Source organism: Oncorhynchus mykiss, chromosome 12 (assembly GCF_057628025.1).
Source record: "Oncorhynchus mykiss isolate SJ-2025 chromosome 12, ASM5762802v1, whole genome shotgun sequence".
NCBI classification, from domain to species: domain Eukaryota; kingdom Metazoa; phylum Chordata; class Actinopteri; order Salmoniformes; family Salmonidae; genus Oncorhynchus; species Oncorhynchus mykiss.
The window spans coordinates 56,516,418-56,535,849 of record NC_143033.1 but is presented as its reverse complement, the minus strand read 5'-3'; the positions used below and the strand labels follow the sequence as shown (position 1 = coordinate 56,535,849).

Genomic DNA, 19,432 nt, shown 5'->3' with positions numbered 1-19,432 from the left:
AACAGTAAAGCATCCTGAGACCATTCATGTGTGGGGTTGCTTCTCAGCCAAGGCTCACTCACAATTTTGCCTAAGAACACAGCCATGAATAAAGAATGGTACCATCACATCCTCCGAGAGCAACTTCTCCCAACCATCCAGAAACAGTTTGGTGACGAAGAATTCCTTTTACAGCATGATAGAGCACCACCAGCATCGATATTTTGGGTCCATGGCCAGGAAACTCCCCAGACCTTAATCCCATTGAGAACTTGTGGTCAATCCTCAAGAGGCGGTTGGACAAACAAAAACCCACAAATTCTGACAAACTCCAAGCATTGATTATGCAAGAATGGGCTGCCATCAGTAAGGATGTGGCCCAGAGTTAATTGACAGCATGCCAGGGCGGATTGGAGGTTTTGAAGAACAAGGGTCAACACTGAAAATATTGACTCTTTGCATCAACTTCATGTAATTGTCAATAAAAGCCTTTGATAACTTATGAAATGCTTGTAATTATACTTCAGTATTCCATAGTAACATCTGACAAAAATATCTAAAGACACTGAAGCAGCAAACTTTGGAAATTAATATTTGTGTCATTCTCAAAAATGTTGGCCACGACTGTACAACCCTGAGACACAGCTATGCATTTCATCCTCTTAAAATTAGGATATTACTCAAGAAGACACACCCGACCTTGTACATCACACACACTTTCACAAACAGAAACACACATGCACACGTTGCTCATACATGTGTATGGACACACTGGAGTGGCTTGAAACAGGAAGGACTGTCTGGAGGAAGTCAAAGGGGAAGTCTGGAGCAAATCTTTCCAATACGGAGGTCATGACCCTTAATAGAAAATGGAGTCATGTCTCGGTGTGTCGCCCTCTTGTGGTTGGTATGAGTCATGAAAGTTTGTAATAAAAAAATAAAAGTCCATTCATCCATTGTCATGTGGTTATTTTTCAGAATGTATTTTTTTTAAACCCCCCCTCTTCACTCACATACTGGATTTGATACATCACTGTCTTCCTTATAAGATCTCATGTTCAGTGGTGGAAAAAGTACCCAATTGTCATACTTCAGTAAAAGTAAAGATACCTTAAAAGAAAAAGTGAGTAAAAGTGAGTCACCCAGTAAAATACTAAAAAGTGAGTCACCCAGTAAAATACTACATGAGTAAAAGTTAAAAAGCATTTGTTTTTAAATATACTAAAGTATAAAAGTATAATTGTCATTTCAAAAATATACTTAAGTATCAAAAGAAAGTATAAAGCACTTCAAATGTTTTATTTTAAGCAAACCAGATGAGATTTTCTTTTTTTTAAATGATTATTTACAGACAGCCAGGGGCATGCTCCAACACTTGCAAAGGTCCTAATGGATATTTGCAGGTGTGGTGGAGAGAACATTTAGCTATTTTAAAGAAAATGTAATGCAATTCAACACATTTTGCCCTGTCTCTTGTGTGTTCATGATACCTGAAGGACTCAAAATCAACAGGGTCTCTCTGGGTGTCGAGGCCATAGTCTGTAAAACAAACAGGTAGAGGGCCCAGGGAATGTAATCTGGACATGATAATAACAAGATTTAGATAGCTGGTTATTTACCTAGCTAACATGGGCTAGTTGATCAACTGGACATTTCTACCAGGTCTGTCAGTGAATGAAATTGCTAGTGGAAAACTGTCCATGCATTACCACATTTCTAAATTCAACCTTGGGCGTTCCACTATAACAATTATCAACAGCATGTTTGTTAAAAGCCAGATTTTTTACATAACATATATTCATTTATTTACTTTAGTCGAGACCCGCAGTCTGTATTGACCCTGTTCTGGGTCCAGATCCGGACCACAGTCCGTATTGACCCTGTTCTGGGTCCAGATCCGGACCACAGTCCGTATTGACCCTGTTCTGGGTCCAGATCCGGACCACAGTCCGTATTGACCCTGTTCTGGGTCCAGATCCGGACCACAGTCCGTATTGACCCTGTTCTGGGTCCAGATCCGGACCACAGTCCGTATTGACCCTGTTCTGGGTCCAGATCCGGACCACAGTCCGTATTGACCCTGTTCTGGGTCCAGATCCGGACCACAGTCCGTATTGACCCTGTTCTGGGTCCGGATCCGGACCACTGTCTGCCTATTGAGTATGGCTGGCCTAGATGCTATCACAACCTCTTCCGATAAAATGAAATGCACAATCGGTCACAAATCTAGAACTACAAATGTAACCCTTCCGATGTAGTTCTTTCTGATAGCTATTCTGATTCTAGCCCCACTATCTCTCATTCCAAGAAGTGTCTTCTTGAACCCTGGGTCCTTTACCTTTAGGTTTACAGTCTCAGTCTCTTGTTCAGCACCAGTGGGTAAAGTCCGCCTCTGGGGCAGATTATTAACCTGGCTAATCTGGTCCTCTCAACCCCCATACAATGCGCTGTTCCACTCCTGTATAGGGCTGAGGTCACAAGTGTTGAGTTGAGAGAGCACAGAGAAAAGCAGCCTTACCCAATACCCAACAAACCATCACAAGGACCTGACAGCCCAGAGGAAGCAGATGCAGCACACAGAGACACAACCAGACCACAAGGTAAACTCTTCATTTACTACCGTTTCAATACATTGATGAGTTTAGTTGTTAATGTTTGTAAGTGTACATGATCTGGCCTGACAAGATCGTGATTATGGGATGTTCATATGTGATGTGCTATGTTTTTCTATCAAGTGTAAAGTTGAGCTTGTTAAGTTATCCTATTACTTCATTCCCACAGTGTTTCCGTTGACTTTTTTTGGTGAAATGACCCTGTGGGAAAAACTGTTTACTCAGACTACGGTCCTTACCGCCATGATGTCTGACTGACTGACTAACTGAACTGAACTTGTGGAGGATGGTTCTAGCTGAAACAATGCTTTTTCGGGGCATTTGTGGCTATTGACATGGCGCAGACACAATACCTGGTGGACACAAACAATCAAACGTGGAAACACTGAATTGTGTTTTACTTCCAGGGTGTACGAGAGCCTTTGTCATCGATTAGTCCCAGTGGTTGAACACGTGTCTCTGCTTTCAAGATTTGTGTGTGCCAAGTTGCCAACCCAATCCAAAATCCGTTTAGATGTGTGACTGTCTCTGGTCCTCCCTCTCAGAGTGATGTCATCCAGAGTCAGACAGAGGAACAGGAGCAGAATGCTGAGGGGGGGAAACTGGCTGCCGAGCAGCAGAAGCAGCAGCCGGGCTTTGACATGATCTACACCATAGAGGATGTCCCACCGTGGTACCTCTGCATTCTACTGGGCCTCCAGGTGCACAAATACACACACACTCTTTCACACACACCTCATTTTCATGGATGCTTTCATCAGTAGACTCCACCTTTCTCTTGCTCTTTTGTGTGCTCTCGTTTCCCATATCTCTGCCCCCCCCCCACCCCCCCACCCCCCACCCCCCCACCCCCCACCCCTCTTTCTCGCTCCACGGTGATTAACACTGCGTCTTTGATCACAGCACTACCTGACGTGTTTTAGCGGGACCATCGCTGTGCCCTTCCTGCTAGCGGAGGCCATGTGTGTGGGAAAGGACCAGAACACTGTCAGTCAGCTGGTGGGAACCATCTTCACCTGCGTGGGAATCACCACACTCATTCAAACCACTTTTGGAGTCAGGTGTGTGTGTGTGTGTGTGCTTGGTTTGTGTGCATGTGTGTACATGCGTATGTCTGCTAATGCTTATCATGCACCTGTGTTTCATCTTCGATTTGTAGGTTACCTCTTTTCCAGGCCAGTGCTTTTGCTTTCCTCATCCCTGCTCAAGCTATCCTAGGGCTGGATAGATGGAAATGTCCCCCTGAAGGTGCGTCCCTCAATCTCAACCTGTGTGAAAAAAATAGGGCCCAGTCACAGACAGAACCTCACTAATGGGCTGTTGTTTCTGTCTGTCTTTCCACAGAGGAGATTTATGGGGACTGGAGTCTTCCTCTGAACACCACCCACATCTGGCACCCAAGGATGAGAGAGGTACTTCCTGCTTCTTTTCAGTGGGCCTCCATCTTGTGGTACATCCTTCTGAACTGTAGCATCTCTCACTTTAATTGACATTATCTGAGACATCATGTAGACATAACTAGGATCAATAGATTTTCCTGGTCAGGTCACATTGGGGACCTCCACATAGGCTGCTGCTACTGTCTATGACTTATTCTGTTGCCTAGTCACTTTACCCCTACCTGTACATAGCTACCTCAATTACCTCATACTCCTGCACATCAACTCGGTCCTGGTACTCCCAGTATATACAGTGCATTCGGAAAGTATTCAGTTCCCTTGACTTTTTCCACATTTTGTTACGTTACAGCCTTGTTCTAAAATTGATCAAATTAAACATTTCTCATCGATCTACACACAATACCCCATAATGACAAGGCAATAACAGGTTTTTAGAAATCTTTGCAAATTTATAAAAAATTAAAAAGCAGAAATACCTTATAGGTATTCAGACCCTTTGCTATGAGATTCAAAATTGAGCTCAGGTGCATCCTGTTTCTATTGATCATCCTTGAGATGTTTCTACAACTTGATTGGAGTCCACCTGTGGTAAATTCAATTGATTGAATATGATGTGGAAAGGCACACAACTATCTATATAAGGTCCCACAGTTGAAATTGCATGTCAGAGCAAAAACCGAGCCATAAGGCAGGATTGTGTCGAGGCACAGATCTGGGGAAGGGTACCAAAAAATGTCTACGGCATTGAAGGTCCCCAAGAACACACTGGCCATCATTCTTAAATGGAAGAAGTTTGGAACCACCAAGACTCTTCCTAGAGCTGACCGCCCGGCCAAACTGAGCAATCGGGAGAGAAGGGCCTTGTTCAGGGAGGTGACCAAGAACCCAATGGTCACTCTGACAGAGCTCCGGAGTTCTTCTGTGGAAATGGGAGAACCTTCCAGAAGGACAACCATCTCTGCAGCACTCCACCAATCAAAGTACAGAGATATCCTTGATGAAAACCTGCTCTAGAGCACTCAGGATATCAGACTGGGGTGAAGATTTACCTTCAAACAGGACAACAACCCTAAGCACACAGCCAAGACATCGCAGAAGTGGTTTCGGGACAAGTCTCTGGATGTCCATGAGTGGCCCAGCCAGAGCCCGGACATGAATGAACCCAATCGAACATCTCTGGAGAGACCTGAAAATAGCTGTGTAGCAACGCTCCCCACCCAACCTGACAGAGCTTGAGAGGATCTGCAGAGAAGAATGGGAGAAACTCCCCAAATACAGGTGTGCCAAGCTTGTAGTGTCATACCCAAGAAGACTCAAGGCTGTAATCGCTGTTTTTTGTTGCAAACATTTCAAAAAAGCTGTTTGCTTTGTTGTTATGAGGTATTGTGTGTAGATTGATGAGGTGGAAAAAACAATATGATCCATTTTAGAATAAGGCTGGAACGTAACAAAATGTGGAAAAAGTCAAGGGGTCTGAATACTTTCTGAATGCACTGTAGCCATGTTACTTTTACTCATTATTGTTATTCATTATTCACGGTGTATTTATTCCTTGTGTCACTATTTCTATTTTTTTAATTTAATTTCTTATCTTAACTCTGCGTTATTGGAAAATGACCCGTACGTTAGCATTTCACTGTTAGTCTACACTTGTTGTTTATGAAGCAAGTGACAAATAACATTTGATTTGATTTGACATATCTAATGATAATAACAGTCGGTTTCTCTCCCCTGTAGATCCAGGGTGCCATCATAGCATCCAGTGCAGTGGAGGTGGTCATCGGGCTGGTGGGTCTCCCTGGTCTCCTCCTGGACTACATCGGGCCCCTGACCGTCACCCCCACCGTGTCCCTCATCGGCCTGTCTGTCTTCCAGACAGCTGGGGACAGAGCCGGCTCTCACTGGGGCCTCTCAGCACTGTGAGAGCACAATCCATCCTTTGTCTATTGAATCCAGCCCTTCCCTGTAATGAATCCTCTCTGTGGACTCGGCTCTTTCCATCTGATCCTCTCCACTCATGCTTACACTTGAGATCCAAATGTTTTCTGAGTTTGATTACTCTCTAGGCCGAGGGCCTGTTTTTCTTACTTCTGTTCCTCGCTTCCATAGTATAAATGGATTACTTTGACTAGGGCTTGAGACTATTTACTGTCTTCAATCCAAGGTCATTGAAGCTATTGAATCTAATCACATACTATTAAGGTAGCCCTTCACACTCGTATCCGTATACGGGTTGAAAATGGCAGATTTGGGCACTGATAAACGCCTGAATTGGAACGCAGTGTCTGTACAGTAACATGCTATACCTGACGTCAGAGCCCTGGCTCTGCGTTTCACAGCTGTGTGGGGGTTTTGACTGACAGACGCTCTGAACTTGAGCACCTTGTGCGACAAGACGTTCCCCCATCACCCCTGCTAATTGGGCAACTTTTGCAAATGTTTTGTTGTCTAAGTGAGGGAACTGCTGTACATTAAGATGAGTCTATGCATTTTTGAAAGATGAGACGTTGAGGATTATAAGAAATACCGCTTGGATGTCATTCAAGCAATCCAAACACTTGTGAGTCCAAATGTGCACTTCACATTTCCAGATCATAAAACTCATGTCATATACAGCACAGTGTCAACGTGTGTATGATCACTGTGCTTGATGTACAGTTCCAAGATTACATGGCGTCATACCCTGGGTTGTTCTGAACAGATTGAGCCTGTGTTGGTTCATTGTGAAGAGAATATGCCGCAGCACACGCATCTTGAATGCACTCATGACTCCTTTCTGAGCGCGTCAAAATTACGACCGTTTTCCCCCCTGAATTGCCTTGGCAATAAAACAAGTTTTCAAACCATGCCCACCTGACCCAGATGGCCATTTATAATGGACCGTTTTTTTGGATTGCGTCGACAACAACCGGTTGTATGATGGCGGGTATGGATGGTTGTGTTCCAAACGACTGTGCTTGTGTCGGGCGAACTGTTGTGCCCTCAACTTTGCTCTAATACTTTTCCCATCATCTCCAAAGTGTTCCCTTTGAATTGCTACCATGGTTATGCATTTGATTTTCATTTTTCTTCTGTAGGAAACATTTCAATGTAGCCCTGTCCATATAGGCAATTCCCACGAGTGTTTAAAGGGTCCATTGCTTTTCCCCTGTTGCTTTGTCTTTGATTCGGTTATGTTGTCGCTATATCACTGCCTTACTGATCCTCTGCGTCTCCCCAGGTGCATCTTCCTCATCGTGCTATTTGCTCAGTACCTGAGGAACTGGTCCTTCCCTTTCCTCACCTACAACAGGAAGAAAGGCTTCAGCATCACCAGGTTCCAGATCTTTAAGATGTTCCCGGTTAGAACCAAAAAAACACATATTTGTCTCACAGGGGATGTTAAAAAGTCCTCCGATCCATGCTAATCAGATGTTCTCATGTGAGGCATGAACTGATGTTCATCAAATACACCAAGCTAATCATTCACAGCACTTACCATGCCACTCCAATCTTGAGAGGTATAATAAAGTCTCATCTTAGGCAGACTTTATTGCATTTTCCTCTGTGTTACTGCCTTAATCAGTGTTGCCAGCCAGGTCATGGGGACATTGTCAAGGCCAGGCTATATAAATGACTCACTGTGATAGATAGACACAGACCACAGGGGTAATTTCACCATTACATTAATGCAAAGTATTAGCTTCCTGATGAAAAGGGCTGTAAGAATGGGCAAAGAATAGGCCTACATAATAAGCTCTATGATTACGCTGTATGATATGTCATGTTGTTCCCCTTCTCTGTGTGTCTGTGGTGCTGGGTTTAGATTATCATGGCCATCATGTTGGTGTGGCTGCTGTGTTACATCCTGACCCTGACCGACGTGCTGCCCAGTGACCCCAGCAAGTACGGACAGAAGGCACGCACCGATGCGCGCGGTGACATCATGACCCTCTCCCCCTGGTTCCGCTTCCCCTACCCCTGTAAGAGGCCAGCCTTACAGCCATTGTCTCTCACACTGGGGCAGTTTGGACACCTGAGCTAGAGCAAGGGTCAAGTTAAGAAAGTGGATGACACTGGCCATTTATGATCACCTTTAGAATGACCTTATATACCATGTTCAATGGTTGAAATGATCTAAGTTGTCATCCATTGCCATTGCCTCTTGTCTTGCTGCATAGGGGAATAATTCCGACTTGTGGTGTTTGTGTGTTCCTGAAAGGTCAGTGGGGGTTGCCCACGGTGACCATCGCCGGAGTGCTGGGCATGTTCAGTGCCACACTAGCTGGCATTATAGAGTCTATCGGGGACTATTACGCCTGTGCTCGCCTCTCAGGGGCACCTCCGCCACCTGTCCATGCCATCAACAGGTGAGCATCAGTCTCTTACGCCACAGTTTAGATTTCTAACCTGGACCGAAGGCTCTGACATAAACCCATGTTCTAGATAGTCGTCTATGGTCAAGCATCAGTACTCTATTCTCTGTGTGGATGTATGTATGTATGTGTCTGCATCCTTCATTATCCTTCGTGTCTTGTCTTTCCCATACTAGGGGTATTTTCACAGAGGGGGTGTGCTGTATTATAGCAGGACTGCTGGGTACAGGAAATGGCTCCACCTCCTCCAGTCCCAACATTGGAGTTCTGGGAATCACTAAGGTTAGTAAGCTTAGCCCCTCCCCAGTTTTTCAGACATGCTGTCTTTAATCTATTTACTTAAAACACATGAGTGTACATATGGAATCTCAGATGTTGTACTTATGTCTTGTTCAAGTTGGAATCAGCAATAATATCGGTTTGAAACAGATAAACGCTTATCAACACGGTCTCTAGTGCAAGCCCTTTGCCGCAATGGAAATCAATTGTTATTATTTCCACATAATTATTGACTAAGGGTCTACTCATCTTTACATATACTGGTATGTTACTCTGGTGTGGATTAATAATCAATGAACTGCAACTGATACTAGAGGTTGCACAGTTCACATTGAGCCACGTTGTACTATGTCCCTAAACACAGGTGGGCAGCAGGAGAGTGGTGCAATATGGTGCAGCCATAATGTTCCTGTTAGGAACAGTGGGGAAATTCACTGCCCTCTTCGCATCTCTGCCTGACCCCATTCTAGGTGGCATGTTCTGCACCTTGTTCGGTGAGTCATTGGGAGAGTCTCAATTGCATACTCCTCGAGTCCTCTCCCCTCGCGCTCTTCTCAAAACCCATTGGAGGAGAAGGTCAGAGGGGAGTGACCTCTGTGTTTCTTATCCAATGGGTTTTGAGAAGGATGCGAGGAGAGAGGAAGCAAGGAGTAAGCATTTGAGATTACCCCACTGTGTTCTGTGACTTCCAAATACAGATTCCACACACAGCATCATCTCAGTGTCAGCCACCAGGGGGGGTAGTATGATCACAAAAAACTCACTATTTTAGAAGGGGGATCATAATATGTTTGTAGCTAGAAACACGGATAACCGTTTAAAAATATGACAATTAATAACCTTTTCCACACCTCTGTTGTTTGTGTTGTCTATGCCCTGCAGGTATGATCACGGCTGTGGGCTTGTCCAACCTGCAGAGCGTAGACCTCAACTCCTCTAGGAATCTCTTTGTCCTCGGCTTCTCCATGTTCTTCGGTCTCATGCTGCCCAGCTACCTAGACTTGCACCCTGGCTGCATCAAAACAGGTGGGCTGCACATTTAAAAGGCCTTTATTGATAAGAAAAGGCATTGTCATCATCTGCTGAGGAAGTGTAGGAGTGGCTGTAGGAAGTTCAGAGTATGTGTACAGTTAGACTGGTATGCAGATTTAGTACGGTTTTGCTGCTGGATATTATGTTGGATGCTATGAATAATGATTAAGGATCATTCATTTGGTGGTACATGTTTCATTGCCCTCAGGAGTTGCAGAGGTGGATCAAATCCTCACAGTGCTCCTAACCACTGAGATGTTTGTTGGAGGCTTCCTGGCGTTTGCTCTGGATAACACCATCCCAGGTATGCCTGCTCTGTAAGAGTGCAACACCTCATCTCGTTAACAGATGTCAAACGCACAGCACCGCCTAGCCACCTCATCACACACGGATCGGAGGGACCCGTTGCTTTGTGTTTGTTGACAGTATGTGTCACCACCATGTCACTTTGGGACACGCCAATCCTTCAAACGGTTGCCTGTAACTACCCATGTTTGTTGATCAAATCAAATTGCATTTGTCACATGCGCCGAATACAACAGGTGTTGTAGACCTTACAGTGAAATGCTTACTTACAAGCCCTTAACCAACAATGCAGTCTTAAGAAAATCCCCCCCCCATAAAAGTAAGAGATAAGAATAACAAATAATTAAAGAGCAGCAGTAAAATAACAATAGCGAGGCTATATACAGGGGGTACCGGTACAGAGTCAATGTGTAGTGGCACTGGTGTCGAGGTAATTGAGGTAATATGTACATGTAGGTAGCGTTATTAAAGTGACTATGCATAGATAATAACAGAGAGTAGCAGCAGCGTAGAAAAAGGGGGGGGGGGGCAATGCAAATAGTCTGGGTAGCCATTTGATTAGCTGTTCAGGAGTCTTATGGCTTGGGGGTAGAAGCTGTTTAGAAGCCTCTTGGACCTAAAATTGGCGCTCCGGTTCCGCTTCCCGTGCTGTAGCAGAGAGAACAGTCTATGACAAGGGTGGCTGGAGTATTTGACCATTTTTAGGGCCTTCCCCTGACACCGCCTGGTATAGAGGTCCTGGATGTCCGCTCTACCCTTTGTAGTGCCTTGCGGTCGGAGGCCGAGCAATTGCCATACCAGTCAGTGATGCAACCCGTCAAGATGCTCTCAATGGTAAAGCTGTAAAACCTTTTGAGGATCTGAGGACCCATGCCAAATCTTTTCAGTCTCCTGATGGTGAATAGGTTTTGTCGTGCCCTCTTCATGACTGTCACACCATGATTGGTGTGCTTGGACCATGTTAGTTTGTTGGTGATGTGGACGCCAAGGAACTTGAAGCTCTCAATCTGCTCCACTACAGCCCCGCCGATGAGATGTGTCATTGTGGGTGTGTGTGTTTTGTGCATGTATACTTGTGTGTGTGGTCCAAACAGGCACAAGGAAGGAGAGAGGGCTGTTGGACTGGAAGGCTGATGAGGGCAGTGTGGGAAGCTCCGCGAACATACATACTACTTATGACTTTCCCATTGGAATGAGCTGCGTTAGGAAGATCAGCTGCCTGCGCTATCTCCCCATCTGCCCCAGCTTCCAAGGCTTCAGGCAGCGCAGACGGAAGGACAGCATGCAGGAAAACAACGAGGATGAATTAAGAGAGAGGACTGAGAGTGTACGCATGGACACAACAATTACCTTGGCCTGCACCAAAGTATAGTAAAAGTTCAATGATTAATCTTTTAGATTGTTTTTATACTGAGGTGTGATTTTCACAGCTATTTATTGTTTTGGACACTTACAAATGCACGATGTTGCAATGTTGTGACTGGAATATGATTTACTAGAGCACGTAACTCACCATTTATCTTGGAGGTTTGGTCTACCATCTCTTTTCTTACTCACCACCACGTTTTTATAGCATCTATTATTGGTCTACGCTGAAGAACACAGAGCCATATATTCAGACACATACTGACCGTATGCTTGTATATAGGCTGTACTGAAGAAGCAGAAACAACATTAGCAGTGTTTTTTTGTATTTTATTAAGTCTTTCTTGTGTACAAAATGAACAAGTAATGATAGTGTCTCTCTCTTCTAATGATCTGAACTCAATCGGAGGTCAAGCAAAACAGTTATGATATAAAATGAAAGTGTAATATATTAAAACATTCCTATTTTTTTGACTACGTTAAATGTTTGTTTACATTATTAAGTGTTACAATAAAATGTTAAAACCAGATTAGTGAGAGGAGAGCCATCGATGAACATATTTACAACCTGACCAAAAAGTGCTGTAAGAAAGAAAACCCACATGCTTCTAAGTCAAGTCAACATGGTAATTGTACTGTATTAGCTGAGAGAGACTGAACAACAACACTGCACAGATTGGAAGAAAAAAAGTGCAGGCCAAGAGGCTAGGGTCTATTGATCTATCAAGGAAGTACAGGATCAGAGTTTTTATGGCTGTTCAGTATTGATTTCACTGTGACATGATGAAAGATGTTGAATTGAATTTCCCATCCATATTACACCTTGTCTGCCAGGGCCTCTGTCAATAGTGGCCATTGCAGTCTGCCCCTGGTGATGCGTTTTTAATCTGACGACAGCTGCCCTCTCGGCTTGTTCAGGCCACTCTCCTCAAGTAAACAAGGGTGAGATGTAAAAGACAACAAAAGCTTACAAAATAATCCACTCAGTGTAAAAAAAGAAAAATAGCACCCACTCAAATCTTAATTTCTCCTTTGAAAATTGCAAAAGAAAACCTGTGTTTTAAGAAAGTGTTGTTTTATCTATATTACACAACTAGACATGGCAAACATCATCACAAAAAAAACGGTTTATGTTAGAAAATGAGATGACATGCCATTTTAGTTACAGTAAAAGATCATCAAGCATCTGCCCAGAAAGACACAGTTTCAATAGGGAGAGAAGAGGAGGGTTCAGAGAACCACAGGTAAATACACTGTATGCATTTTCGTTATGGAAAACATTGCATACCTTAGCAGCCCTCTGCTCCCCCACACAAATTTCTGACAACGTGAAGTCCCGGGAGTCATCATCTTTACGGGTATTGTGTCAGGAATTTTCGGATTCAGGTGAATCCGAGATGAGACACTGATTTTCGTCACTATTACTGATACCCAAGTTTTACTCAACCTGACAGTATGTAAGACACTCTGATCCATCTCTGGGTAGCCTTGTGCAGCTTACCCTCAGTCCTTACCCCCTGGACAGTGCAGTGTACAGTCCTGTCGTAGTGTTAAGTGTTCTGCTGTTGCAGTCCGGTAGGCAGCAGTCTTACAGCCAGGTGTGAGGCTTCTCCTGTGGATGAGCCTGAACAGAGAAGCACTTGGGAGGGTACATGGCTGGGAATTGCAGTGAGTGGTAGGGCATGGCACACGCTGGTGGCAGGACTGCTGTAGGCACTCTCTGCTGTGGCAGCAGCACTTCCACGTACTGGCAGGTCTCTGGATCAAACAGCATCTTGCGCTGAGGTGGAAGTTGGGGAACGTCGATGTAGAAACATCTCCCCGTCTCCGGGTCCATCAGCATGTGTCGGGGTCCCTGTCCGTAAACCTGACCTCCAGCTATCTCAGGATATGCTAAGCCTGCACTGCCCTGCCTGTACTCTGTGCTGAACGGGGCCATGAAACCCTGTGTGCTGCACAGGTACTGCTGTTTTTGTGTGTCTGGGGAGGGCATTTTGTTTTCTCCATTCCCTGCTGGCTGTGGCGGTGAGAATTCTTCTCCCCTCAGCAGTTGGACTGGCTGGTTTTGAGGGGGAGGCTGCATCAGGACAGGGGCCTGTATGAAAGTCATCTTTCCAACGTGGGTTTGAATTGTCTGGTAGTTCATGGGGTTTGGTGTATGGAAGAAGGGAGACATCAGTGGCTGTGGAGTCCCAGTGGTGTTGAGCTGTACACAGGCAGGGGAAGGTGTGCAAGTAAGTGTAGTTTGACCCTGGGATCTGGGAGGAGGGCCCTGGTTTTGGCTGCTATCCTTGGCACTGGAACACGTTGTAACTGAGGGCTGATACTGTTCTGGCTGGTACACGTGTGCTGCTGATGAGTAATATGCTGGAACTAAAGTAAAACTATTTGTGGCAGTTGCTTGTGGGGATTTCTGTTTCTCATTGGTGGTGCCTGTTCTTTCACACCATTGCTGATTAGACTTACTGGGGGTCTCCACTGAAGACCAGGTCTGCCGAAGCATCTCTTTTGAACTTGCATTGGCATTACTACTCAGGTTATCAGACTGGTTGATATTGGGTCGGCTGCCTCTTTTCTCAATAGATTTTGCAAGGCTTTGGGGTGTGATATTTGGAAATCCAGTGTTAGGAATTCTGTCTTGTGATTCATGGAGAGCTGTGGCTTTGGTTACATATCCCTTGGGGGTGGTGTAAAGTGAAGCTGTATCCACGACCTTCAGAGGTGCCGATGGGAACACTTTCTTCACTAATAGCTTTTCATTAGGCCCGGGTGCTCTGACCCCGCAGGTCTCTCTGTGGCTGACCTGGTCATACACAGACTGCTGATAGAAGGACAGGAGACTGTCCTCTTTTCCCAAAATGGTGTCCGATGCGTTTTTGAAAGACAGGTTGTAGGTATTTTTCACCAGCCTCCTCACATCCCTCACCACATGTACTGGGGCCTTGGCTTTAAATATCTCCTGTGTCCCCATGTTCCCAGACTGTCCCACAAACTTGACTTCTCCCCTGTCCCCCGTCTCTATCGCCTTTCCTGATACACCTTCAGGAATTAGTGGCTGCTGACTGACTTGACTGCCCCAGAGTGTATCAGTCCTCTGTAGCCCCTTAGGCAGGGGGTTCTGTTGTTTATGGACCCCTTGCCCCCTGTTGCATTCCTCTGGTGTGTTTTTCACCGGAGCCTGTTTGCCTCCAGATCTGCTTGAACCAGCACATGTGCTCCGCGTTTTGCCCTTTGCTGAGTCACAAGATAGTCTGTCCCCTGGGCTCCGGTTAGCGTACGGCAGAGCCCCATCCCTGGGGTTTTGCCTTTCTATTTCCTCACTTTCCAGAGTGGAGGCTATTTCAGCCCTCTTAGTGCTGGTGCTCTGAAACTCAGACCCTCCAAAGCTGCTCACGAGTGAAACAGAGTTCTGTTTGTAAAGCGACTTTTGGTGTGTTTTAGCGCTCGCAACCTGATGGTATTGGATAGAGTGACTCTGTCTATGTGAATCAACAGAGCCCATATCAGTTGTGTTGATCTCTTTGGCTGCCAGAGGGCTCTGGTGACAGTTCTTACCGTTATTCTGGACCTCCAGAGGTGCGAAGGCTCCTTCGTTCACTTCAGTTTTGTTTTGTAGATTCAGCTCACACTGCATCTTCTTCGACAGGACACTCTTGATGATACAGGAGGCCATTTTGGTTTTTGTGGAGGTCTCGTCCAGGGACATCGACTTCTGGAGCCTCTGTTTTCGCTCGGCCTGAGCTGTCCTGTTCTCCGACTCCATCCCATGTGACTCCTGGTGGAAAGTTGCTGGGGTGCTGTGCTGACGCATGAACACGTCCCTGCGGTGGCAGGCTGTACTGGGTGTACATTGGGCTTCATTTGTCACCTCTCCCTTATCACTGTCTTGTGATTCCGCCGTGTTACGTCTCTTCAGTTGGATTTGCCTCTTGGGAACAGTTTTTGTTCCCCCCCTGTACACCTCACCCTGGTTTTCCATAGCCACATCAATGCATTCGAAGCTGCCAGTTTCTGAGCATGCTGTTGTGCTTTGGATGTTAGCTGAGACAACCGAGGACTGCTGGAGGGAGATATCATCTTCTGACCAATCGCTGACTGGAGACGGCTGGGTCAAGGACCTACAGCTGGAGTTGTAGACATCCAAATAGTCTGCCTGGGGGCAGTAGTGTTTGCTGAAGGCCAGGTCTCTGTCTGCCTTATAGAACTTGGTGGACATGGTGGATGGCTCACCGCTGTGTTGTAGAACCCCTTGGAGCCGCCAGGTGCTTCTACAGCGTTTCTGAGGGAGCAGACTGAATCTCCAGGTGTCTTGATGGCTGTCCGTTGGCAAGCTCTGGGATCCGGGAGGTCTCTGCCGTTGGTGTTGCTGCCCGGTTGCGAGGGAACACTCTGAATAACAACACGCCGGGATTCCTGACTGCAGCTCGCCGACTGTGAGTGTCGAGATGCAGCTTGCAGGCGCTTTTCTATTCCTGGCTCTGAGTGACAGCTCAGTCTGCTCCTCTCTATTGCTGGCCCCCATGCAGTCCAGCCCCAGCCCCTCCCCCTCATCCTCCTGACCACCGTCAGGGGGGGGGGGGGGGGGGGGCTGCTAAGGAGTTTACTTTCAGTACCACAGATACTGGGACCCTTTTCCTGCTTTCTACCATATGTTGTGGAATCCTCATTTGGCTTTCTGCCCAAGTGTTCTCGTCCCCTGTCCTGGTTGTATTGGTTTACTTTTGGTCTGATCAAAATAGTCTTGGAGGTGAATCTGGGTTGAGAGGATCAGAGCCCCTCATTGGTGTCAGTATCAGGGAGGGCCCCAGCGACAGTGCCCCTTAAGGTATCCCAGAAGTTTTATCTGATGTTTCACCTGACCCGTCTGTGCTCTCTCCCTCCTCTGTCAGGTTGGTTATACAGGGCTCAGGCAGTAGAGCAGCATCACTAACTTGAGATAAAGGGGGTGTTAACGGGGCTGAGACTAGAGGTTGGGGCTCAGGACACGGTTTGTCATTTGGTTCTTCCACCTCGCCAAAATCACTTAGTGAACATAGGGCAGCGCAGTAGGAACTCGTCGAATTGCTGACGTCATCAGTTGGCGCCAATGTCCTTGTCCTCCTCCTCCTCGTCAATGATATCACATGGAGAGGTTATTCTGACATCTCTCTACTGCCACAGCGCTCTATTTTAAATGCGGTGTAGGATGCTGTCTTACTTTCTAAGTCACACTTAATAGTTCTTCAGGGTTCAAGGCTTGATTCAGTCAACGTAAATCAGAATTACAGAAAGAAAAAACATTATTATTCAAATGTTAAATGTTGATGGCTTTGAATGAGATGAAATTACATCCTAACATGCAACTACACAGTTTTTAATCAAGTTTTGTTTATGGGCAATTCAATGCTAACAGAGTGATGCTGAGACTAAGATTTTTCAAATGTATGTCAAACAAAAACCAATAATTGCAAAGTTAAACCACACAAGTGTATGCACAAGGACTACTTTTAACCATTTCTACATTTTTTTTTTTTTACAAAAACACCTTTACTTGAAGAACAGTGCAAGAACAGTTGGTAACAACAATTTTGTAAGTAGTTCTTGTGAATGTCAGTATATACAGTGCCAGTCAAAAGTTTGGACACACCAACTCATTCAAGGGTTTTTCTTCATTTTTACTATTTTCTACATTGTAGAATAATAGTGAAGACATCACAACTATGAAATAACACATATGGAATCATGTAACAACCACAAAAGTGTTAAACAAATCAAATTATATAAATTCAAAGTAGCCACCCTTTTCCTTGATGACAGCTTTGCACACTCTTGGCGTTCTCTCAATCAGCTTCATGAGGTAGTCACCTGGAATGCATTTCATTTAACAGGTGTGCCTTGTTAATTTGTGGAATTTCTTTCTTTCTTAATGCGTTTGAGCCAATCAGTTGTGTTGTGACAAGGTTGGGGTGGTATACAGAAGATAGCCTTATTTGATAAAAGACCAAGTCCATATTACGGCAAGAACAGCTCAAATAAGTGAAGAGAAACGACAGTCATTCATTACTTTAAGACATAAAGGTCAGTCAATGCGGAAAATTTCAAGAACTTTTTAAGTTTCTTCAAGTGCAGTTGCAAAAACCATAAAGCGCTATGATGAAACTGGCTCTTATGAGGACCGCCACAGGAAAAGAAGACCCAGAGTTACCTCTGCTGCAGAGGATAAGTTCATTAGAGTTACAGCCTCAAATAAATGCTGTTCAGAGGAGACTGCGTGAATCAGGTCTTCATGGTCAAATTGCTCCAAAGAAACCACAACTAAAGGACACCATTAAGAAGAAGAGACTTGCTTGGGCCAAGAAACACAAGCAATGGACTTTACACTGGTGGAAATCTGTCCTTTGGTCTGATGAGTCCAAATTTGAGATGTTTGGTTCCAACCGCCGTGTCTTTGTGAGACGCAGAGTAGGTGAACAGATGATCTCTGCATATGTGGTTCCCACCGTGAAACATGGAGGAGGAGGTGTGATGGTGTGGGAATGCTTTGCTGGTGACACTGTCAGTGATTTATTTAGAATTCAAGGCACACTTAACAAGCATGGCTACCACAGCATTCTGTAGGGATACGCCATCCCATCTGGTTTGTGCTTAGTGGGACTATAATTTGTTTTTCAACAGGACAATGACCCAAAACACACCCCCAGGCTGCGTAAGGGTTATTTGACCAGGAAGGAGAGTGATGGAGTGCTGCATCAAATGACCTGGCCTCCACAATCACCCGACCTCTACCTAATTGAGATGGTTTAGGATGAGTTGGACCGCAGAGTCAAGGACAGGCAGCCAACAAGTGCTTAGCATATGTGGGGATTCCTTCAAGACTTCTGGAAAAGCATTCCTCATGAAGGTGGTTGAGAGAATGCCAAAAGTGTGCAAAGCTGTCATCAAGGCAAAGGGTGGCTACTTTGAAGAATCTCAAATATATTTTGATTTGTTTAACACTTTTTTTGGTTACTACATGATTCCATGTGTTATTTCATAATTTTGATGTCTTCCTTATTATTCTACAATGTAGAAAATAGTAAAAATAAAGAAAAACCCTTGAATGAGTAGGGGTGTCCAAACTTTTGACTGGAACTGTGGTTGTATGGTTTGTTTAACTTTGCAATCATTGGTTTTTGTTTGACATACATTTTAAATAGAAAAATCTGAGTCTCAGCATCACTCTATCACTGCCTAATTTCCCTTATCTTACTTTCCTAATCTATTTTTTTTTCTAAATGTAAAAGTATCAAATAAAATCTGGGTATTTTAATAGTAAATGTATATTATCTACATTATCTTTGAAACCTCTATCAGGGTTGTGACATTTTGTGAAAATGCAGTTATTAGGTGAGAATCTGAAGGTATCTGATCTGACCTGTAGGAATTCTCCAGTTGAACGTGTGTTTGTAGAAGATAGTGCTTGTTGAAAGTGTCTGCAAAAGTGAGACCATCTGACACTTCCATTAAGACGTCTATGATCTACAGTTACCTTCATGTGTACTAGAAGGAGGCCCCCCTCATGTCATGTCAGTCTGAGCCCTCTGACCAGATCCTAAAACTCTTCACACATCAACCACCACTCCAGTCAAATCCTCCTCCAACAAAACCTGAAACAAAAGAACCATACGCCTTTAAATGTCAAGAGATCTCAAATGTAACAAAAATAGAAAGACACAAACAAATCACCAGGCCAACCAAAATAAATGGATGACTGGATGACTGTCTGACCTTCTTTTCTCTCCTCCTGAGGTTTGGCCTGGGGCTATGTGGTCCAGGCCCAGTGGGAGCTGAAACGACGGCGTGGCAGTTAGCTCTCGCAGCAGGTGCTGGTTGGGTTGTACTGGAGCTGAGCATACCACTGGAATCCACCTAGCATGGCCAGCGTACTCACAGTCACAGGGCTGGCTATAAATAGCCCCTGCAGCCCCATAACACTATCATCAGTGAGATAGGCCTGGGGTTCTGTGGGTGCGTTGCGCGGGGAAGTGCTGGGCCACTAAATGGCTCCTGTACATTGAATCTGTGTTATTTGACGGTAGGGATACTGTAGGTATAGGAGGAACCTACACGTTTCCTTAGTAGGGTC

General features: G+C 45.0%; 2 protein-coding genes across 2 annotated transcripts; one reads left to right on the top strand and one right to left on the bottom strand.

Moving 5' to 3' along the window:
- Positions 1–2,279: 2,279 nt before the first annotated feature.
- On the top strand, positions 2,280–11,856 carry slc23a1 (solute carrier family 23 member 1). Its single transcript, XM_021624210.3, has 14 exons — positions 2,280–2,579; positions 3,137–3,292; positions 3,495–3,652; positions 3,751–3,839; positions 3,936–4,003; positions 5,729–5,910; positions 7,212–7,332; positions 7,797–7,953; positions 8,193–8,340; positions 8,523–8,628; positions 8,990–9,119; positions 9,508–9,651; positions 9,866–9,961; positions 11,058–11,856. Exons 1-14 carry the CDS (start codon positions 2,547–2,549, stop codon positions 11,333–11,335), a joined length of 1,866 nt encoding a protein of 621 aa, XP_021479885.1. The 5' UTR covers positions 2,280–2,546; the 3' UTR covers positions 11,336–11,856.
- Positions 11,641–19,206, bottom strand: LOC118937683 (uncharacterized). Its single transcript, XM_036937846.2, has 3 exons — positions 19,075–19,206; positions 18,836–18,953; positions 11,641–16,563 (listed from the first exon to the last, which is right to left on the bottom strand). The coding sequence occupies exon 3, from the start codon at positions 15,848–15,850 to the stop codon at positions 12,917–12,919; it is 2,934 nt and encodes a 977-aa protein (XP_036793741.1). The 5' UTR covers positions 15,851–16,563; positions 18,836–18,953; positions 19,075–19,206; the 3' UTR covers positions 11,641–12,916.
- Positions 19,207–19,432: the final 226 nt, after the last annotated feature.